General features: G+C 34.4%; 3 protein-coding genes across 5 annotated transcripts in view; 1 reads left to right on the forward strand and 2 right to left on the reverse strand.

The window, feature by feature from the left end:
* The window catches only part of LOC144478911 (tachykinin-like peptides receptor 99D), a 131164-nt gene extending 110952 nt beyond the window's left edge, over nt 1-20212 (forward strand). For 2 of the 3 annotated variants that reach the window (XM_078197284.1, XM_078197283.1), the window contains exons 5-6: nt 13008-13204; nt 16005-16823. In XM_078197284.1, the coding sequence (XP_078053410.1) occupies nt 13008-13204; nt 16005-16356 (549 nt within the window). In that variant the 3' untranslated portion in view covers nt 16357-16823. Of the gene's footprint in view, nt 1-13007; nt 13205-16004; nt 16824-19347 lie in introns of those variants that run through there. The other variant, XM_078197285.1, reaches the window with a different exon arrangement.
* Nucleotides 283-23237, reverse strand: LOC144478910 (uncharacterized). Its single transcript, XM_078197282.1, has 2 exons — nt 23017-23237; nt 283-2901 (listed from the first exon to the last, which is right to left on the reverse strand). Exon 2 carries the CDS (start codon nt 2360-2362, stop codon nt 383-385), a length of 1980 nt encoding a protein of 659 aa, XP_078053408.1. The 5' UTR covers nt 2363-2901; nt 23017-23237; the 3' UTR covers nt 283-382.
* LOC144478914 (peptide deformylase, mitochondrial) lies at nt 21841-24286 on the reverse strand. The gene is made up of 3 exons (XM_078197287.1): nt 23995-24286; nt 23528-23905; nt 21841-22971 (listed from the first exon to the last, which is right to left on the reverse strand). Exons 1-3 carry the CDS (start codon nt 24235-24237, stop codon nt 22864-22866), a joined length of 729 nt encoding a protein of 242 aa, XP_078053413.1. The 5' UTR covers nt 24238-24286; the 3' UTR covers nt 21841-22863.
* Between the last annotated feature and the right edge of the window lie 82 nt (nt 24287-24368).

The following is a 24368-nucleotide window of genomic DNA, read 5'->3' on the forward strand; positions in this document are numbered from 1 at the left end:
ATTACGGATCTGCCTTGAAAGATATCGCCCATTAAACTTTGAAACATGAACACTGCTATCCATATCAGTTCTGGAAATTGATCGGCAGGCCGACCTCCATACAATTTGCGCAGAACGGTCGGTTTCCGAATATAAGATAGGATGCGCCACTACCAATTACCTTCAACAATAAATAAAACATTAACAAATTCCACCATATAATTCTCAATTAATTTAATGAAAATGAAACAAAATATATATATATATTTATCTAACAACTCTCCTCAAGGAGCTGTAGTAATGACTTATTTCTATTAAAATTAACTCTTATTTAATTATATCAACATGCACCATACGCCGCAGTCTCTGTTCTCTCAGAAACACCAGTCAATCTATTATTTCTTTAACTTGTAGTCCCCATTTGTTTGCCTAGGATACTTTTCTCGTAATAATTTTTCAAATACTCCACTTGCAGCTGTATATACTGCGGATGATGTTTAGACCATTCTAGCAACGTTTCAAAAGCCCACTTAATGTTTTCTTCATTGAGTATTACGCCTTCACTTTCACTCTCACTATTGTCCTCCTCCTCAACATCTTCGTCTCCGTCTTCCTCCATCTCATCCGTCACGAAACGTCTCTCCGTTTCCTGGCATTGTAATAAAAATTCGTTTATAGTCTCTTCAGACTGTTCTTCGCCGGGGTTGAGGCCAACAATGTCTTGCAAAGTGAGCTCTAAAGGGTCCCCCATCGATTCTTCTTTTATTAAAACCGATTTCCGGTTCTTTTTCAGTATGCCGCTCCACGCATTCTGAATATTTGCTGCTGTTATTTCTGTCCACGCCGCGGAAAACAGGTCGATGCAATCTTTCAAATCAAAATCGTGACAGAACCTCCGCGTGCCTTCCGGAAAATTCAGCATCTGGCGCAGCATCTTAAGGCGATAGATCTTCTTGACCCGTTCCACCACCTTCTCTTCTATCGACTGCATGAGGGAGGCAACACACTCTGGCAGAAATACAATTTCGAAGTTATCGTTATCCTGCTCTTTGACCAACTGCAGTCTATGCTTCTGATGGTAGTCCAAAAGCAGCAAAACCTTTCCACCTTTATCGGGAAACTGTAATATTTTCACGGTTGGCTTGAAATGTTTATTGTACCATTCCATGAACACAACATGGTCCATTTGAGCTTGCGGCTGAGTTGCGAATACCACGGGCAGCCGATCTTTGCAGTGCTTCAACGCTTTCGGTCTTTCCCGCTTGTAAATAAACAGAGGTGCGAGCTTATGACTACCACATGCACTCACGCACAAACCTATGGTAACGCGTTCTTTCTCGAACTTCAATTCTATATGCCTATCTTTCATACCGGGCTCTAGGAGCTTCTCGGGGATCAACTTCCAGGCAAGAACAGTGTCCTTCAAATAGTAAATATTCCTGCTTGATATCTTTTCTTCTGCCAATCTTCTCGCAAAGTCCTTTAAAAACAGCTGCTCGTTCGAACACCTGCTGCTCTTCGTTGCCACGTTTCGCAGCTCCCGTGGAACTGCCACTACAGGTGTCGCATCAACTGCTGCATTCGCTTTCGCCTGCAAACGCGAGGGCTTGGTCACCACTGCATTCGCTTTCGTCTGTGAACACGACGGCACGTTCAACATTGCATTCGCTTTCGCCTGCGAACACGATAGTACGTTCACCGTTGCATTCGCAGCTGGTGCACCAACAAATTTGGGTACACTTGCGTTCATTGCGCCGCTACTCACAGCTGCATTCAATTCCACGTTACTGCCAGCAGCAACTGGATTCGTAAAGGTAAACGAACCGGTATACGTGGACATGTTCACATACCTGGGCGGATTTACGAAAATCGGCGTTTTAATACGTGCCTGTGGATTCATTAACATCGGCGGGTTTATGCACAACTTCAGATACTGTGTCGCGTTCGCATTGATAGGAGACGCGTTTGCCCCCGTTGGTAGAACCATCGTTGCGTTCGTTGACGTCGCTGCACGTGTTGCCGCGACCACCGGTGTACGTGGCACGCTTATTAGTATTCCATTTATTTTCGCGAGTTTAGCTGGTACTATTGCACGTGTCGCTGCATTCGTAGACATCCCTGGCACGATCCTCACCGAGAGATCAGGGGCTACTTGATCTTTGATGTCATTGATCTTATAACGCTTTTTGAAGTCCTGCAGCCAGTTCTCGCTTCCGGTGAACGTTCCTTCTGGTGTCCCACCAAGCGACTTACAGATTTCCACCGCTTTCGCTAGGAGCAGCGTATCCGTGACTGATTGGCCATGAGCTTCCTGCTCCAGAAACCAAGTATACAGTCGACTGTTTATTTCTTCGTCGATCGGCCTTTGTTTGTTCGTCTGCATTCTCACTATGTCACTCCAGCTCCAAGTTGTTAAACTCCTAGCATAAGCTTCTTCAGTCTGCTGGATGCTGATTTTGTGTGGAGAGAACTTGCTAAATGGTTTGATGAACGATGTTGTTGCACAGTATTTAGTCCCAGTATAACGATTTTCTAACGATGATTACTACATTACCAAAAATATTTGATTTTCAACAAATTTTTCTACTAAAATACATCATCATGTAGTTTCTGTATCTTGCAATTAATGCAGGTGATGTTTCTTACGCATGGAAATGTACAGACCACTTATGAGGGACTCTCTTCTTAAACGGCAATTAATGACTATCGAAAATGTGTCTTGTGAACTAGGTTTGTGCATTATACAACTGAAGAGAAGAATCTCCATCGGTGACTGATTCTTGTGCCCCGCTACATTTCCAGTGTAGATGCACTCCACACGTTTTTGTTTCCTCTCGTTATCCTTCCAATTTTTGCTTGTGTCAACTCAGGGAGAATCCAGAAGCCGTGAACTAGGGTGCATGACGGTACAAAGATTGGTCCCTGGAAAAATAAATTTGCGAAACATTCGAATAAGTTCACTGCCTGTAGCATGTTGCAAATTATTTTGATGTATAATCTATATAAATACTAATTCAAACGTTATGGCAAAATGGCATTAAGAATTATTTGATGATCATCTTAAATCGGGTTAAACAATAAATCAATTGTATATTCTTTAGAAATACTATGAATAAAAAATGGAAGCAGTAAAGGGAATAAAAATTTAATAAAAAACATAATGTGATCTTTCAAGAATGTTCTGAAAGTGTGGTTGCTTCGAAGGAATGAAAACTCAAGTCTAGAATTTTAAAGGTAACCAGGTATATTTTCTAACAGACGAGGAAATATTATCTTGCAAGTATAACACTGTATTCTCGTAAGGTATCATTTAATCGTTAAGGTATTTTATTTCAAATCTACATTTTCGAAATAATTGACTACCATGATTTTTTACCCAATTAGTAGGAGATAAACGCAACAAAATAGATACCGAAATTCATTTTATAAATAAATAGTAACCAAAATCTAATAAAATTTAATATCTCAATCTAGATTGAAATAGACGGCATGAATTTAAAACATGTTTCGACTTGAAATTGGCTTTCCTAATTTATAATTTACAGTTTTTAGGTCGATCGAACTTTTGCCATCAACTATACCGTCCCGCTTGAGCGATGGGGAAATTTAAAGCGCACGTAAGCACAAAAAGAACACGCGGTTCGTGATTTCATTAGCTTTAATAAAAGTGAACAATAAGTTTTATCCGCGGCATTTACGGTCGCATGCCTTTTTAATTGGGGCCAAATAGAACTACAGAACTATTTCTGTCTTCGTTTAAGAAAGTTCGTTGCCGCGTAAAACGCAACAAAATTGAAGTAAGAAATCAATTACTCTCTCCCAAGGAAATTAATGCTCTCGAACGCTGAACTTTCTATAATTTAATCATTTCTGGTCCGGTAGAAGCATATATAGTTCCACTTTTATCGGAAAACTCTTACCGCGTTATAAATTTCATAAAGATAAATCGGAAATGGAGAGAGCTCCTCTTTATTGGGCGATATTCTGCACACTTTGGTGCATTTTGTTGCGCTCTGATATGTTCGGTCGTCGATCATCACTCAGTTGTGGGTGACAGGTCTCTTGTTTCAAGGAGTCCTTTTAAACGATGGGAATATCGATTTCCGAACAAAGGGATCGAATGCTGCATATTTCGAGGGCACTCGAGGTTGAAGCAAAAGAAAAATTCGATTAGCCAGAATGCGAGTCGCAACGATGAACAAACTCAAAGCTAGAGAAGCGAACCGCGGCCAGAGTATTATGCTGCATTGGCACGCACGTGTAATAGTGGTTTGCAGTTTAAACGTTAAGCCCTGTTGTAAGTTGTAATTAGACGATCTACCGGCAGGCTGTTCATCTCAGGAATCGCACTTTAATCCTTCGAATCTGTTAAAATCACGTGTCTGGGATCAGTATGCGATTAGCCTGAACATTCTTACTCCTTCGTGAAGCATCGTTTATAGAGCTTTGCTACACGATTCTCAAAGTTCCAATCGTCGATAACTACTTGAATTTCTCAATAAAATTCAAATCAAATTAATTGCTTCCCGAACGAGGACCCTATACGCAGTCTTAACAGAATAACAGGATTTGTGCAATCGATGACAATATTTTCTGCATACTCGACCGAAGTTTGGTACTCCTATACCACGCCGATATCGAATTGTCAACTACATCAACAAATGTGGTTTCGAGGCAAACAAATTCGACATTTTACACGTTCAATTCTCTACACTGCCCAAACTTCCGGTTCAAGGGCCATAGCATTTTATTACAATGCTTTCTCCGGGGACCGTTTAAATGTTATTTTTAAAAACTCGAGGTTCAACTTGCGAAAATAATATTTGGCACTGTCGAATATGAACCTTTAAAAATTATAGGTAAGATTTGCAGAAGATAGCTTTCGAAGGAAATTCTTAGCTCTGTTATTTTTCTGAATTTTCTCTTGGAACATGATAGAAGACAATAAAAAAGACTACTTTCAGGGAGAAAATTCAAATAAAATTGAGTCAATCTTCTGTTTAATTACACGATTACACTTCACTATCGCGGCAATGTTTCGCGATGTCCCTCGCAAAGATTATGGTGATTATTATACTGCGGATTTTATGCAAATTTTCCTGTTCCCGTTTAATTTGTTGAAAATTAAAATGAGGAAAACTTGCTTCGACTACGAAAATCTTCCCGGTAAAATTAAAATAAAAATACTTGCACATATTTTGTTAATCTGGTAATTACTCTTAAATTTTGTATTATAGTGAAGACATAGTATCATATTTAAAAATTAGATACGAAATTATTCACTTATTTCACGTGTACACAACGATAATACTACGCTTAAAGATCGTATAAATATGTTCCGCAGAAAGTATTCTAACTTGTTTCATTAAATACTCGCTGCAAAAAGTAGAGCACTGCTGTACAGAAGTTAAGAATCTCAGCATTACCAACACATTGCATTTAAAGCTTACGACGATAACAAATCGCGGAACAGTTTAGCCCGGAAAAACAAAAACTTTTTTGTAATTTAATCAGAAGATTTCAAATGCGTCCGAGCTTTTAAAAATATTACGACAAACTAAAACAAAATGGAAAAAACCTTTAAAAATTTTTGTACGGTGTTCGATTAAATCTAAATTAGCTAGAAAAACTAAATTAGCTAAATAAGCAATGATTTGAACCATTTATAAAATAGCTTATCGCGCCCTCCGGAATAAAACGTAATAGATCACGCCAAAGTGCTCTTTCCGGAATAAGTAAATACTTTTTATGTACGAAGGGGAAAAAGTATACCAGGTTAGACCGGTAATTTAATTGAATGAAAACGGTGAAAGCAGGAGAAAGGTTGGGATAGCATTCCGCGCACGAGGACGACGAAATTTATAATTCTCCCCTGTGCCGAAGTGGTTTTATTGGATTACGATTAAAAGGCGAACAGCCTGTTTTCTTCCGCTTGCGTAATCTGTTCGTCCACTTTGGCAGATATGTAATTACAATGGACCTCATTATTCAGCCCAAGTTATTCTAAAATTCTAAAATGGTGTCTCCCAAATTTCTATTGTGTCAACACGACAAAAATTATCTTAATATTCTCGTCGCACGTGAATGAAATACTAACGTTGTGTACACAAGAGCAGTGCCCTTGGTTTGCTATCCATCATAATTAACTTCATCTTTATCGAAAAACACATTAAATTTTTCTATTCTTTTATATAGACTATTTTTGAATTCTAATCATTTTATTTTTCTTATTTTCAAATAAAAACATTTAATACGTTTTATTCGATAAATATAAATTTAATTATAGAAACAAATTAAAGGTACAGCAATTGATCAACCCACAGTAACCAGGTCCTATCGTCTCAGAAAATAGATCTGGATAGAATACGTAATAGACGAAGATCTCATTACATTAACAGTGGTAGATAACAAAAGACCAATAAATTTCCTCGAGTAATGTATTACGCTAGACACAATTTGAATTCACTGTACAATAAAACGATGTTAATAAGAAACTTCTAGCTAGCGCTCTATAGCAGCCATTTTGTAAATTGGACCGACCGGTGTTTAATCCTCTAAGAAATTAGAATTAGTGATTACAGAAGTCGCTCGACCTTCGAAATTCTCGCAGCACTGTTGCTATCTAGTTTCAAGTTGACTCCGTTAATGATTTATCGTTTCATTGAATTAATAACTTTGCATTGGTATCTCAAAGGCGGAAGTTTGCAGCGTGCACAAAGCGCGGAGAAATGAAAACCCCGAATGATTAAAATTCAAGATAAAAGGAACCACCGAAAGGGACCTATTATCCGCGGTTCAAGCAGAAAACTGCCAAGGGAATCTCTATGGCGTCTTTCGGACAGGAATACAAAGAATTCCACTTTCCCGTGACCTTAATTGCTCGACGCCCATTATAGTGTCCAAAAAGGAATTGGATGCGTTCGTGTCACATCGACCTCGAAATGTTCAACGCATTGTCCATCGAGCGCTGCTTCAATGACCAAGACTTTATTTCTTTCCGGTTATGGTCTCCTATTTGTTCAGTTACGAGCACAAAACAACAAGACTGGTGCTACAGCTTTTCGAAGGCGTAAAATTGTTAAGTCAGAACTGCCTTCAGTTTATCTGTGATTTCAATATTGTCAAAACAGCTTGGCGAAACTGGAGTTTCAAAAGTGCAATTTTTTAAGTAGAGTTCAAATTTGTCCTACATCAAGGGAACTCTAATAATTCATCATTAGTATACTGCAGATTTAATGGGTTTACAACAAGTAGGTGAAGACAAAGCAGCAGAAACATCAGAAGAATTTAATGCAATTTTTATTTCATATGAAAATCTGCTGTTTATGTATTAACAGTTATTCTGATTTGTCAGCGAATGTTCGTTCGTCTTTATTGTATAATCTTCAGAAATTACTTTGTGAATAAAGAACTCTCCATTAGCGCGCATTATTTCCTCATAAAGCTGTGATACATTATACTGAATACCTTTTTTCATCGTAACCCAACACTATTGCAAGCCTCAAATAATTCATGGTCAAATCAATCATCTTAATTGCATCGATTTATGATTGAATATTCACTAGACATATATAATACATTGCTATTTAGACACATCCCGTAACGCATCGCCGTTGTACAGACTCCGTGATTCGTTAGTTATCAAATCAAACACGTTCGCTCTATCGATTCGAAATTTCGACTGAATGTTCACGAGACACGTACATTTCAGCCAACGCCGGTTTTCTATAATTAGCTGTGATAAAGTTGATTATTGAACTACACGTTCTTCATTAATAGACTGCGAACCTACATACATGTATAACAAAAGTGGATAAACGAAACCTAGAGCAGTGAAGACAGAAAAACAATTTCAAACTACTATTACATTGCGTTAACTGTATCACCTCGTTAAAAAAAAGAGAAATACATTTCCATCTAACTGGTATTTTACATAATTGATGTGGAAAATTTTTATTTTGCATAAAGATTCGCAGTTTACTAACTAGACTGGATGACTTGTAACGCACACCTTGCACAATTCACTGTCCAGTCAAACATCTTACATCTGGTATTCTTAGTTTGAGCCTAACTGATTATTGAATAACGTCCAATCTCATTACATTTTTAACATAGTTTGTATTCCATTCGTTCCTACGTTCGTCGACAATTAACGCGTCCCTCCAGCTTCTGCCACTCGAGCCTTTACCCGTTAATTTTCGTCCAGCAACAATATTCCCTTTCCGGCATCATAATACATTGGCGATGCTCGCCTTTTAGCTGGCACGCATTATCCATCCGAAGCGTTGTGTTTCGAAGGCTGGAAAATGGACCGAACACAATACATCACCGTGCCCCGCGTAATACGGCGCTTCTGTAACACGGTTAGGGAATTTAGGAAACGGCCGGTGTAACGCGCCGGATTTTCGCCGGGAGAAGCCGGGAATCCGATGGCAAACTTCGCGGATATACGTCGATTCGCATTGCGAAATTTGAAAAAATCTCCCCGGAGAAAGTAAATAAAGCAGAAATAAGGGGCTCGTTGAAATACGGACGCGTCAGGACGAAGGCGACGCCGACGAGGGGGATAGCTCGGGGGGAAGCTCGAGCTGGATATTTTTCAGCAAAGGGATTGGCTTTAATAATGCTCCGGTGTAAATATTTTATACGACAGGCCAATTGTTTCTTCTTCTTTAATCAAACGCGAATCTTAACATCTTTGTCTGGAACATTATTTTTGCTGGAAGTATTTGTTCACCCACTTATATTTCGAAAATCATGATTGTGAATGCTTTTGGTACTATTACCTTACGCTATATCTCCTGAAGAGAATATCATACATAATCTACTAAATATGAATGTTATTTTCCTTTTTTAATCATTTAGTTGGTGTAATCTCTTTGAAAAATGTATATATGTTTTTCCTCATAAATACATCGTTTCGAAACAACACTTTGAAAAATATCTAATTCATTAAAGGATATCAAAGTATGCATGTTTACAAAACAGTAACTAGGGATATACAAGAATTAGGAATTGGATCGTTCTATTGAGGAAATTAATAAGTACGAGAAAGCGTTAAATAAAATAACAGCAAAAGAATGCATAGTACAAACAGAAAAAAAGGAAAAGTGAGGAAATTGAAGACTATCTACTATTGAATTTGTAAGCAAAGTAATTAGCTCATCCTTTTTGAAGAAGTCATTTGCCAGATATTGATCACAAGACGCGAGTTTGTCCGCTCGACTGTCCCCAATGTTTTGTTCGAAACTGTTCTATTTAACTTTCCCAATGTTTGAAGAGCTATGTCCGTCCCAGCACATAGTTACGAGTTACCACAAAAAATACGCGTCGATTATTCTCACGAGATCCACCTCTGTGCGAACTTTTTTAAAAATCGACGTCGCCGTTAGACGATGCCGCTCGCAGGCGGGAAAACCGTGTTAGAAGGCATTTTCAATTGCATATTAATGTGAGAAGTACTGAAACAAATCATTTGCGTCTCTGCTATAGTTTAAAGTTCCACGGAGACTCTCTCGTCAACTTTTCACTTTGAAAAACTTTTGTGTCAGGAAACTTACGTTGAAAGGCGCACGGACATAAATTCACAACAGGTTTTTAAGCGGACTGGTTCTAAACTCGTCTGAGGCAACTTTTCCAAAATGCCATAATTTGCGCGTTAGCAATTCTGATCTCTATTGTTTTAATAGATCGTGTATTTTTGATCTGAATTGACGTGAACTCACCACACGTTGGTCGATAGATTGACACGCTCTGTGGACACCAGCGTAAGAGATTCGGCGACAAAACCATTGAGCGATTTTACAATTTCAAAGCAGAAACCTGGCGAGTGAAAAGTAACAAACTGACACTGTCAGTGCTGTAATAACTCAAGAGTATCGACAACCTCGTAAAGAACGAGTATCCCTGTCTAGTTACACGAACAAATGCGATACGTGGTGGCAGAGATTTCCTCGGCGATAAAACCGGGTATTTCGATTCGAGGGTGTCGAGAAAGTAAATGATTATATGGGCCATTACGTGCACGTAACAACGGGATGAGGCAATATCGCAAACAATTACTATCTTCTTTTTTTATGTCGAACCAACTTATTTCCAATCGTCACACTGGTAGCTTCGGCGCAGGTAACATCGACCAATACATTATGCAACTACGTGGTCGAGTTTCAAAATTTACTTGCTTTCAACGAGGATAATTAATATCAAAGAACTTTTAACCTCGGATTTTTACGAAATACCAATATGTAACGCCCAACCACAAACGGAAACAATTGAACAATGTGCAAATATTTTCTTTCTTACTTTGTAATTCACTCGTTCCGCTTTGCCCAAGCCACTGGTAAAAGCAAAATGCGTGATAAAAGGTTGACGGGCCCGTAAAAGGGGAAATTGTCCTATAGTAACATTTTTCATTTCATTGGTCTCTGTGAAAAGTGTCAAAAAGCTTTTTTTATGGCAACGCTTTTTACACCGGTCATTTGACGCACGAACGATTACAAAGTAGAATATTTATTGGAAATAATAACCAGTGGATTTTTAACCTCCAACTACGCTTAATAATTTCCGCAAATTATTATTTCATTGCTTACGATTACGAGTCGCGGAATTTGATAACCCACTCACTTTATTTTAATCTAAAATGTTTATAAATAACCAGATTTTATGTAGACCAGATGAACGTTAACAATACGTTGTAACATAAATTCATTCCGTTTTTCCACTTTAGGGAAGCGAAAGGAAAAAAACGGAATTTTTGTAACACACCGAATTTATGTTACAATCTGATCTGTATTATGCAAAACGCTACATCCGCGAGAGTAATTTAATTATATCCAATGTGGAACAAGATTAGCTGACCAAAAAATTCTGGTAGAAAGCCCAATTTGTGAGCGGTGCATAAATCACGTGGAAAACGAGGGGCCAAAAAATAAAAACTGCAGAACGGCCGTGTTATCAAACGTAATAACACGCTATTCTTGTTACACCGCTTAATGGCTCCTAAATTCAGCGTCGTTTCGACTCATTTTACTTTCAAACAAAGAACTAGTTCTTTCTCTCCAGGATTCAATGATTTTATTCATGAATTTCGGCTTTTCGAGGGCAGCGAACTGTATCTGATTAAAAATGAAACGTCTCATCGCTATCGCACTAAGGCTATCACGATCAGTTCGCTAGAAAATGTTGTTACGTTGTACACTTTTATCCTACCGTTCCGTTAGGGAATAGCAATTTTGAACCACGTGTAAGGATTAGAATTCGACACTGAATTTTGTAGAAATTATTTTCACGTTTACTTGAACACATTTATTAACACTTTCGCTGCCAAGAATGTCTTACAACATCGGAACAGTCTACAGTAGTGTGAATAATTATAGAATTAATGTTACTTTTACATTTTTAGTGATACTTAAACAAAAACTTAACAAAACACCGTATTTGCATATTTCTTTATTGAAAAAACGCTACAAAATACTACGAAATAGATCAACAAAACGCATTTTTATAATTTTCGTTACAAATTCGAACAAAAAATTGAAAAAACGTTATTTTTCAATTTATGTATCATTCCAACCAATTGCGATCCAAAGGAATATTTGTATACCTATTCGCTAGAAAATTAATTGGCCTAACATCTCGAAAAATTCAAAATATTTACACAAATTTTTACAAAGTCATTAAACTATTTCAAAAGCTGTTAATAGGAATTAATAAAAATAAAAATTAAAAAATTACAACTCTAGCGAGAAAACAATTAAGAGTTACTACCCTAGCGAATGACTATCGTAATTGATCATTGTGACGTTTCTATCGTTAAATGTTGAAATCAAACTGGAGATCTATTCTAATGGGTAATTTAATTGGTTCTCCCGTTCATAAATAAATAAATGTAATAAATGCATCTCACGTGACACTTAACGCATTAAACTGTAAAGGTTTATGACACTATGTTCATGAAAGTGTGGGCAGCGGCAAAGGTGGCGAGAAGTAGTGGAAGTCACCAATGCCGAGACATTCTGCGCAATTTTTAACGTCAGAACAATAAGATCCTGTACACAATGGGAGAGCTGGACGTCACATTCCTGGCAGACCCGACAATAAGTAACTTAAGCTCCTCGTTTGAGCAAGTCTACCAGGAGCGAGAACATTAAATCCTTCCAGGTCAAAATTAGAAGTTCACCACTTCCATAACATTCCGTGTATTCCTCTGTTCCGAGTCCGAGACCGGACTATGCTTCCACTACTATAATATCATCTCGAGAATCGTGAAGAATTTTTTCGTAATAACAAGAATGTTAAGAACTGTAGCTTCTAGTCTTACAACGTTTTAAATACAGAGTTGAGGAAATTATATTTTAAATAACAAATAATTACAAATTGATATATATTTAATTATAATTGAAATATTATTTAAACAGTTTCATAAATAATTTATTTAATATTTCTCATTTGCAAATAAAATATTATTATTTATTTGGATATTAGGACAAGTAAATAATAAATCATTTTTGCTTCCTTTTGGACTGTTATATATTATACAATAAATATTTTATACATTAGTGTTATAAATAAAATTTTATTTTTTATTTGAATTTAAATGAAATGCAAATAATAAAAAACCGTATTTATAAATATGAAATTTTTATTGTTTGAAATAATTTATCTAGATCTATATAAATAATAAGTAATTATTATTGTCTTTTATTTAAACTTCCAAGTCTGTTTAAATGTTATATAAATTACGCTCTTGACTCCTCCATTAATTAAATTTTTAACTCGCATCCTCTCAATCAGACTTTCAAATTTTACGTATTTAGAGTCTTCAAGAAATTTTAAGATGTAGATTTTAGTCAAAAGACAGTTTCATTTCAGCTTTAATATACTGAATCTATTGTAACATAATAAATCTTTGTAGAAATTTTTAATTTGCATAATTTCGGTCATCGTCGTATCTCAAGTCTCTATTTCGAGAAACGAAATGTTCAGCACGATATGGAAAGCTATATTGATTAAAAATACAATTGTTTCAGGTTGTAAAAATGATGATCGTGGTGGTGGTAATATTTGCAGTCTGCTGGCTACCATTCCACGTGTACTTCATCGTGGTATCGTACCTGCCCGAGATCACAAACAAACCGTACATCCAAGAAGTTTTCTTGGGCATCTATTGGCTAGCGATGTCTAACAGCATGTACAATCCGATCATCTACTGCTGGATGAATTCCAGGTAAAATGTTATTCTAAGCAGCACATAAGTAGCTTTCGTTAGTATTTTATTGCTTCTGTTTAAATTAATACCGTACAGGTCGTCTCAACATCGATTCGAAACACTGAGACACCCCGATTAGGGTGAGCGAGAAGATGTAACTACGTTCAACCTGAACGTTTGACGTTGCATTTTCTGAAATTTTCGCTATCGCGATAATAGGATCTTAGTCGTCCCTAATGCAATTTCTAATAATGCTTCTCCGCTCGTGCAGCTTATCAGATTGGTATACAGGATGGTCCAAATAAAGGTAGCTTAAATATCTTATTCAATCGTAATGGTGTAATTCTCCATTTTATTTTAATTTCGTGAACCAATGGTCACTCCGGTTACATGAGTGATATTTTAATACCAACTGTAGAACGTAGGCGAGAAAATATACATTTGATTAATAAAATTACTAAAACCACAATATAAAAATTAAACTCGTTTATGTGATGAATATGGTTGTCTACAGTATATTTGCAGCGTGAAAACGTCAACACACTTCGTCAAAAAGTAGCTAGGTTTGCATTTAAAAATTGTTTTAATATATACTTACTACATGAATTTACCTTGACTTAAAAATGTTTTATGTCATTACAATTGGACTGCGGATGTTGTGTTTAAACGCTTTTATAAAATATATCATTTAAAAAAATGTCAAAGTATATATCCTTCTTAACCAGATAGTTGGTTTTTACGAGTATACTTGTTGTGCAGAAATGAGAACATTTTGTGTTATATACTCGCTAGAAACAACTACCTAGTTAATACAGAGTATTTTCGGTCTACATTAAAATTCACAGTCTAATCACAGCTTTAAAAATACTTATGTAGTTACATTAAGGTGAATCAGCCTGTACGCTTGAAGATAATGGTGCAACGAGGTAGAAAATCTAATGGAACCATAAACAGTAGCCTCTACTGCGAATTTGATGCATCCAGATGCTTAGGGTGCGGAATATTTTTAAGATGTTTAAGACGAATTTAAAAAAGAATACTAAATTAACGTAAAAGAAAGAAGCTTTTCACGGAACGTCGCGTCACGGCGTCGTCGTACCAATTTCCTGTTGCAATAACACTTTTTGTTGATCACCGCGTCCAAACCCTATCTTTCGTTCTCTCTGACTCTACTATCGCACTAGATCGTTAAATTCAAATATATTTGTTCCTTTGTTTTTAGTGATAACGTTCCAATTTATTCTTCGAAAACATATATTACGAGTCTTAGAACGTCACCGAAATACTTTCTACGTTTCGATAAAAATACAAATACGTTCAATTACTTTGCATCATCTATGAATATACAGAGAAGCTTATCCATTTGCCCCGATCTCTTTCACCGAAATGCTAATGTTCATTGTTTATAAAACAAATAATCAATCATGTTTTCATGACGAGCGCACAATAAAACTGAAACGATGATTAATGAACGAAAAATTCTGAAAACTCGTTGGTGATGCATATTTCCTGAACTGTTCATACATCATAACTCCACAGTTTGCTCTGCATGAACAATGTTGATAAATAGTTTGATCGCGATGCCGCAAAATTCTTTACTCAACCTTTTTCTAAGTTAAATGATTAAAACTCAATTGCAGATTCTTGAGCAATATAGTATGCTTATACATTATTTGTAAGAAAAATGGAAATTTCTTTTTTACACAAATCATTTTAATTATCCAAAAATGACGTGCTCGTATTCTAACACTTTTTTTAGGCTTAAGTTCGTTTTCACTTTTAGATTTTCATAAGACTTGCTACTTCGTATTTGTAATTAAGACCAGCTATTACCAAGATAAATATCACGAACTTACACTTTGATCTAAGTTAAACGTTTCAATTTAGCCTTTGCAGAAAAACTGGAGCACAACGAAGATAGTTCTCGTCGTCACGTCGTTATTAGACTTTGAAAACTTTCGCGGATCGTTCAAGATAAGCACCAGTGACTTCGCAACAGTCTTTTGATTATTTGTCAGTTAAATTACGGAAGTTATGCGATAACCGTGATCATGGTACTTCAAAACTGGACACTCGTAAATGTGTAAAACGGACATGATAAAATAAAACGACGCATTATTATATTTAGATAATCATTGATTCCATTTAAATACTTAGAAATTGTGTTTCATAATACCTCACAACATTGCACGAGGTTTCAGAACGTCTCAAGACTATCATTTCCTCCTTGTTTCAACGTCGTCACGTACAACTTGTTTACTACTATTAGCTCGGGTCAATGGAGTTCCTTATCACTGTATCAGATACTAACGCTAATGCTACTGAAACTGTACGGGTCATTCGCCGCCGATTCACTTATCGTAAAATCTACAAAAAAATCTCATTTCGAAATCAAGACTGATCAAAACAGTATTTGACTTTTATTACACTGAAATTTTGAAAACTCATCTGCAAATGTTGCCTAAATATAATAAAATCTGCTAAGTTCACTTTTCAGCTGAATGGAAACTGCATAAAACAGTGTGTGCAATAGTATTAATTTTTATTGCATTAAGATTTCTACCCCCCCCCCCCCCCTCTCCCCCATATTTGTCATAGAATATTTAAGTTCTATCCAGATACAGCAACCTATATTTATATCTATATCTATGCATATTCGTTTATATTTTATAAAATGTAAAAACATTTGGATATAGAGATAAAGAGAGAGCGAAGGGGGAGGAGAAAATTAATATATACATATATATATTTGTATTTTATGATTTTATGTAAAATGAGAGAAAATTTATCGAAATAGAACTATTCTGAATTTGTCTAGATTTCGACGTGGATTCGCACATTTCTTTTCCTGGTGTCCATGGATACGAGTGCCTCTAGAGCCGGCGCTATCCCGATCTGAAGCAGTAACCTCGCGATATAGCTGCACCGGAAGTCCGCAGACGAACACCAGGATATCACGGAACGGTACGTCCTCCCGCACGTCCTCGGAACGTCCTTGCACTACATCGTCTTCGACGTCCACGAGCGAATCGCGCTACGATCACGACGATGGTCAACCGAACAAACGGGGTTCATCGATAAATTTGAACGAGATCTCTAACGATGTAGCCGTGGGTGAAATCGATGTAAAACCACAGAGCACGGTAACGATATCGAAGCAACGAAATTGAACTCGTTTGTCGACATCACGGTAAAACAATTGCGATCGCGCGAGATAGTTTGTAAGTACTGATTCATGCGCAATGAAATAAAAAAAGAAAAGAAAACAAGGGGAAAAATCAGACGAATGTATGCTTCAAATTTACGCTCTCGTACCAATTATCGAAAATCTGCTGAATCGATTGAACTTGTATCGAACAAATGGAATCGTGGACCATTCAATCTACTCCAAATTTGCAAAAGTCAAAATAGGGAGAATTCATATTCTTCAAAAAGATTGTTTATTGCCAACGATATACACAGTAATTTTCTTTCGTAAATAGCGTTAAAAGAACGATATCGACAGATATGAGAATTCTTATAATCAATGTCTGAAATTTTACCTAGGACACGAAGCACAATATTATAGTCAGGTGAGGAAAGGTAATGTAATGTCAAAGCATAATGGTAATAAATTTTCTATATCATTTAAACGAAAGACGAATTTGCTTATAACACATCGTAGGCCCTATTAACGTTTTCATTAAACAATATCCAGAATTCATGAACGACACGAAGCAGCTTTAAAGAGAAACAGTTTTTTAAAAATGAGGTGGTGTAATAATTGCTATATAGATTAAAATCATTGACGATTTTTATAGAGTGCTGCGGAATTACTTGATAATTATTTTTATCAAAATGTTCAAATTTCACAAAATTTTATCGAGATTCAGAAATTTTTGAAAATTTGCAGAAGAAAGGTTTCCATCTGACTCGAAAATTTAACAACTGTCGGGTTACAGTAGTTGAAGCGTACAAATCAGTGATTAAATGGAATGTCATATATCTATACGCATAAGCTCCGCCTAAGTCAGGTATAAAGCCTGCTTAGCTCTTAGTATATCAGTGAATCCCATCGCTATTTGGACTAATTTACGAGTTCATCGTACTCTTTCCAGAAGAGTAAATACACAAGACGAACTACACAATACAGTTGTAATTCGTCGACAAGGTCATCTCGTATACATACATATACTTCTGCTCTTCTATCGAATATTTGTGTTCAAAGGGATATTATTAGATCTTCTAGCGTACCTAAATAGCAAAGAGAAAAATGCATATCATAATTACTTTATTCAATTGCATTCACAATCTCAATTACATTACAGTGGTAATGTAAAAGAAGATATGATTTCCACGTTGGAAAGAAAGAATTTCAAATTTCCTAGTTTTTAAATCTTTTTCACGCGTTTCTTTGTACATCTAGCTACTCCCTTTGCACACATTCAGGCAGCAGACATTTCACATCCGCCCTTCATTTTATTATTTATTCAATTTCTCTTAATCACATTAACAGTACAGTTATTGTTAAACTATAAATTTTATTATTTAGCATTTAAGACAGAAATTACCGGATCAAATACAAAACATTTGAAGAATTTAAAAGTATTATTGCGCTTTTTCTATTAATTAAAATTATTAAGACCTGAAATCAATGTCTACATAGCTTCTGTATCTTCTTTATCTTGCACACAATATTTATTTTGCATAAAAACCTGCAATCTAATTATCACAGAATAATCTCCAAAACTACGTGAAATTAAAGAATTTCACTTAACCAGATTAAAATTGAAAAGTCAAGTTGCACGACATTGATTACTTTTTTAACTTTCTTATATCTTACAGATCTTAATTAAATTAATAATATATAATACATTAGCGTAGAAATTAAATTCCATGCTGAGTGAATAATTCCGGTAGTTGAAACTGAATTCGAGCAGGTTTTAATTGATCTTAATTGCAGAAGTCATCTAAATCAACATTGTTTAACATTATTTAAAACAACTGCAAGCAGTGTCTTTTTGAATCAGAGATTAATAATTGCTAAATTTTATTAAGTTATCTAACCATGTCAACAATAACAATAGCAATTGCATCTGTAAATTCATAAGATGTCTTCCTAATATTCGTGACTTCAAATTTACTCATTCGTCGGATAGAAATAGCGTTTCACAATGGACTGCTCCATCACGTTGATCAAATTTTCTCGCGCGTTCCCGTGTTTCATTCCATCTTTCATTACCCCCTTTCTCCTTCTAAAAATTGGGCTATTTAACGCGCGCCAGTAGCATCCTGTTTTCGAAAGTAATAAGGAGAAATTACTGATCGCTAAGCAAAGGAATTTATGAGATAATTTGGAAAAGTCTTTAAGATCTAGAACTTGTCTTGTATAGCATTATTTTACGTGTACCATGCTGTTTCATACAAGCCAAAGAGCTTAGGGACAGTTTCCCACGTAGTACTGTTGCTTCAGGTAGTACCTACGCCCACAGAGTTTCGTTGGTAACTAATGAGTAGCCTCGATGCAAATAACCGACGACCTAATATTGTTATTAACTTGGCTACGTGGCACTACAGTGCTCTCATTACTTAAACTTATGATATTAATATCACCAAGTAACTGTTGCTCCACCTCATTTTCAAATTCATGATACGTTATGGAAAGGTTTGATTCTGTTATAAATTATCCTATGAGGTTGTATTATGTGAAATGTCCGATTTTTTAGTACCTAAAATGAACATTTCAAATCGAAATAAGCATAATCACACTGTGCATATTTTTCTAACTATCTACGTTTCATCTATATTTTCCTGATCTTTTGATAATAAGATGTTTGAATTTTATCAAACATCTAAATAACTTCGTTCAATCAGAAAACCTTTACGCGTTGAGAAAATATTGAAAACGTGTGCACTGACGAAAACATTGTTTTAATTCGTGTTATCAAGCAATACAATCTGACATTTCATACGTTACAAATTAGTAAGCACCTTTACTTCGTTAAAATAAAAAATCTTGAACACATAAAGACCATAAAACTTCCCAATAGATTTAATGACCAATTGATTTCCACGTAATCTGACAAATTTCACTTGAAAATAAATTAGAAAGCGATTAATAGAGATCGATACGCAAGAATCCTTGTATCGATGCAAACAAGCCCTATTTCTAATTTCAATAGGCACGGCGCGAATACCGTTGAACCTGCAATCGTCGAGAGGTGGAAACGATCGTTTTCTGGCTCATCATCGTGGAAGAAAATGGAAAAACACGCAAACTAGCGGCCACGTATCTTGACAAGAGGAGGACACGTCTCATCAACAACGAGTACACACCTGGATATAAGAGTACATATCTTAAGCGGTCGCCTTCATGGAGTTTCACCGAATACAAGAGGATCAGAAACAAACTGTACTCCCTTACTATTCGACACCCGTTATTGACCTGGACGAAAGCTCAAATACAGTTGTAACTATGCGATGTAAATGTTGATTACGTGCTAAGGATTAATCAGAGTTTCTGTTTCGATGTAAATACCATTAAATCGAGCTTCGGAACCGGTGTGATCGCGACGGATAGTTGGCGCTGGAAATCCACTACAGTTTCACAGATTTTCTGTTTGCCTAGAGCAAACACGCTATAGTGACTATACTACAGTGACTATTTTGGCTACGCGAGCACGAGGACTGAGAATGAGTTTGTCTCTTTTTCTGTGTTGAACAGTCTGTGATATTGACTTCCACCATTTGCCCCTTTTGTTGATAATAATGACTGCAGTTCATTTCGTCACATTGTTTAATTGATTAACGAGCCCATTACTGATCTCTGAACTTTGATTATTCTAATTTATATACACTTACCGATGAAAATTAAGAAACATGTTGCATAAACGCATATTCTTGGTGTAGTTATACCTGCTAAATATAACATTAAAATTTGTGTTATATCAACACAAATATTAATATTATTTTTTTATAATTCTGAATCTCTATCCTATTTTTTAATTTTTAACTCAAAGAAATTCTTTTTATTTACCTAATACATTCAATAAAACAATATATTGCGATATAAATAATGCGCCATATGCTTCACTATAATATGTACTTATAATTTAAGGAAACATATATTTATGAAAATATAAAATTTTACTCAAATGTTAACGATATGTAAAGCTTCTTAACTTTTGTCGGTAAGCGTATATTTTAATATTTTAATTTTTAAACAATATGCGCGACAAGCTAGATAATTTGTTTAAGAATGAAGAAGCATAAAATAAGAATAAAATATCATTTCGTTATTATTATTTAGGAACCATCTATCCCTATTTATAATTTACTCTATGCATAAAATGTAATGGACCAATGATCTAAGTACGAACATTGTTTTTCAAAGAACGAAGAGAAACCGAGAAAATTTTTGCGAACGAAAAACTTGTATTCAAATTGTATATTACCAAGTAGAAACTTAAACAGATTACTTGATTGTAAAAATCATGGTGGTTAGTTTTATTAATCTCCGTGTTCCTATCGTGTGTATCAATAAACGTGATAGTCTACATACTGAAAGATACTAATTTCCAATGGATAAAGATATTTCCTACTTTGAAAAATAGTTCCTCAAGAAATGCGAATTTTTCACTCCACTATATAAAATTCTTTCGTAAATTGTAAAAAGAAATTGAATAAGTTTTACACAACACGAAAAGAGGATGTTTGCATAACTTGTTTTGTTATGGATTAAAAAAGTTTTTAAAAATATGACATTTATGTCACATTATATCTTTTTGCAGTAAAATATTGAATTCTGCTTTTAAAACATACTAATTATGAATCGAATATATAAAAGATTTTAATTATTAACATGTAAAACACTTTTACATGTTATACTGTTATCGTATTTTCATTGTAATAAATACTTAGAACTGCCAATATTAAATTAAATAAATTAAATAATATAACAGAATTTTATGCTTTTTTTATACTAAAAAACTTTTAGTGACAAAGATTTTTTTTATGATCTCCGATTAATAATTTGTTTAAAAAGTTAATGAAGGTTTCTTCCCTCTGTAGAATTGTTATACCAAACAAATTTATTCGATTGTTTGTAATTTGCACAATGTTCAAAACTTCTGTTTTCAAATTTCCTACTCTAAACATAGTGCGGAGCAAAAATACTCTGGGAAAAACAAACGCTTTTTAATGTACTAGTTAAATAGAAATATATACAGACATTATTCCATTTAGTGTAATAAGAAATGTTATACGTAAAGACAAGGATTGTATAAATTATTAAGTATAAGTATTGGTTTTTGTTCATATGTAAATACTTTCAAAATTTCTAATGGGAAGTACTAAATAATGCACATAAAACATCATTTTACATAATTTATTTGTTCAAAACTAGACTAGCTTTCCTCAGCCAAGTACTTACTAAAAAATAGAGTCAAACCTGGTTCCATAATCTAGTTTAGAAACTAAAAAATAAATAACATGAAATTTACTTTCTGAACTAGTAAAATGTATACAAAAAAAATGATGTTCTATGAGCATTGAAAAGATGAAATGAAAGCAAAGAGATATATGATATCAAAATAAATACTTAATGTGATATTTGTATGTATTTTTTATGAAATATTCAATATAGGTACTATATATACATACATATAAGATAAAATACCTTTAAGTATTTAATGACATTAAATTATTATAAAGCTTATTAAGTGAAAGTATGTTTTAAAAAATATGTAGTAATGTATCAAATACTTAGGTATCGTTTTCAATCAGATTTTTTACTTCTCATTACTGTAAAATATTATAATCTTATGTGTTCATAATTTGTAATTATTAGTTTTATTAATGCTGCTATTTGCATGAAAAAAGGTAATACGAACATATTTTCAAATATTAAACTTAAATTTCAATAACATGATTTGTCCAAGAATGTCATAATACACTAAATAAATAATCTGAAATATTGTTTCGTGAAATTTTTCTTATTTGTAGCATCTGAAGTAAACAAAAATTATATTGTCATCATAATAAAAGGGGATGTTTTATATATATCCTATAATAATGATATAAAAACTGTATTTATTACCTGGAGCATACTACAAATAATAAGAATTGACTCATTTAATTACAATTAAAAGATTTAGAACAATTCAATCTATTTTATCAAATCATTTTTAATTGTCATATTTTATCACATTACACCTACGGCTGCGTTGTATAAGAATTTATTTTAACTATCAATGAACAATTTCAGCTATTTTCAAAGTAAAAGTAAATCTTAGTTTGCAACTAACATATTTATTTCTTTTAAATTTCTCAATGCGAAGATCACAAGTTATTAATAAGTAGCTAATTTAATTCACTGTTACTGTACTATTTACTACAAGTAACATCTGTAATAAACTATGTCCATAATATATTTTACAATAACTCATGAGAAATATTTATTAAATTACGTTTTGAATGAATACTATGACCTACTTGATTCTGCTGAAGTTTGCTAGTTATATGTAAAGAAGATCTGCTAGTTATATGTCATATGTATAGTATGAATTGTAACCCAACCATGTATGCATAAAAATAACCTATTTTCACATTGCAATTTTTTCGGAGATAATCAAACGATTGTACTGGTAATGATAATCCTTTCAATATTGTACGAATTACTTTACACATCCCTGTCACAATTATTTTGCATAATATCTCAGTTCTACTTTTCCTTTATTTATGTTTATCTCTTCCCACTTAGAACATTGAAATGTCGATGGTTCCATTTTATCAATATAGAGTTTACCCTGAAATTAGAAGAATATGTAGATATATATAAATAATATATTCACCTGTTTTTTTCTTAATCCTTAGGAACATTGTTTTCCATCAACCGGATAACCAAGAAAATGTATTATACGACGTTTCGAGTATGGTTTTCATGAAACAATAAAGTATCTCATACAAAAACAGTCTTAATAATTATGAAAATCTTATCAATAATTATCCTTTCTGTTACAAATCTTAAAAATTAAGAAAACAAGAGGAACAGTGCTTAACGTACAAATCTGTAAAATCCACAATACATAACTGCAAGGTGACAATTTTAAATACACGCGCATGCGTGTCAAATTAAAAAATACCGAGCATGTAAGCACAAAAGTGCAAATCGACTTATTAATAAATGTAACATCGTCAAAATTGTTTATATAATAAAGTATGACACATAAACAATGTTACAATAATTCTAGTAATTAATATTCGTGTCATATGTAGTATTAATGTAATTATCATTGTCATCCTGAGAGTGTATATTATAGCCTCTATTCTGGTTAACAAAATAACAGTATAAATATTATTTACTTGTATATGATCAATTTCATGTTGTGCCACTCTAGCCGCCCATCCTTTAGCTTTCCAAACAAATGGAATCCCAAGTCGATTTAAAGCTCTGATCTCAACTTCTTTTGGTCTTTTAACATCGGCCTCATAACCGCAAATACTGCCACACGCTTCGGACAATATTATCTGTTCTGGATTTGTTATCTCCATGGTTGGATTAATAAAATATGTTAATGGAACTTCCTCTATGCCTATTGCTTTCTTAATTCTTGGATCAATTGTTTTAATATCATTTTCTGTTATTTCTATAACAAATACTTGCGAAGGAATACCAATTTGTGGTGCCGCCAGTCCCGACATTTTGTACTTCTTCAATACATTTCCTAATTGATCAAGCATCTACGACATTAAATATAAACTATATCCCTACTATTTCATATTACAAAGATAATGTAATAAATACTATACATCTAATTATAAGAAATTACCGCTTGAAATTCGCGCGTTTCTATTAATTTAAGATCCAATGGTGTTGATTTCATCCGTAGAACAGGGTCGCCAAGTTGACAAATGTGATCATAAGGCGGCGTTGATGGTTGGAGTTGGGATCGAAAATAGTTTGCAAAAGCATTCTTAACCGATTTGAAACTGATATTTCGAGCACCACACTTGTGTATCTTTAATATACTTCGATTTATAACATAGTATTTATTGAAGCTTATGAAACCCATTATAACACAATACTTTTCACGTGTATTGCAATAGCTTGATAGGTTTGGCTAATGTACGAAACTAAATATACATATTGGCAATACTTGTAGCAGTGATCACGAATATACATATAATTACTTTGGCGGGAAAT

The sequence above is a fragment of the Augochlora pura genome, chromosome 3 (assembly GCF_028453695.1).
Source record: "Augochlora pura isolate Apur16 chromosome 3, APUR_v2.2.1, whole genome shotgun sequence".
Taxonomy (NCBI): domain Eukaryota; kingdom Metazoa; phylum Arthropoda; class Insecta; order Hymenoptera; family Halictidae; genus Augochlora; species Augochlora pura.

Bases quoted from the DNA above. Each gene is read 5' to 3' on its own strand.
- LOC144478914 (XM_078197287.1), bottom strand. From the start codon at position 24,237: ATGGGTTTCATAAGCTTCAATAAATACTATGTTATAAATCGAAGTATA. The intron at 23,906-23,994 runs GTAATTTCTTAT...TTAATGTCGTAG, and splicing joins AAACGCGCGAATTTCAAGCG to ATGCTTGATCAATTAGGAAA. The intron at 22,972-23,527 runs GTAAATAATATT...TTCTAATTTCAG, and splicing joins ATGAAATTGATCATATACAA to GGTAAACTCTATATTGATAA.
- LOC144478910 (XM_078197282.1), bottom strand. From the start codon at position 2,362: ATGCAGACGAACAAACAAAGGCCGATCGACGAAGAAATAAACAGTCGA.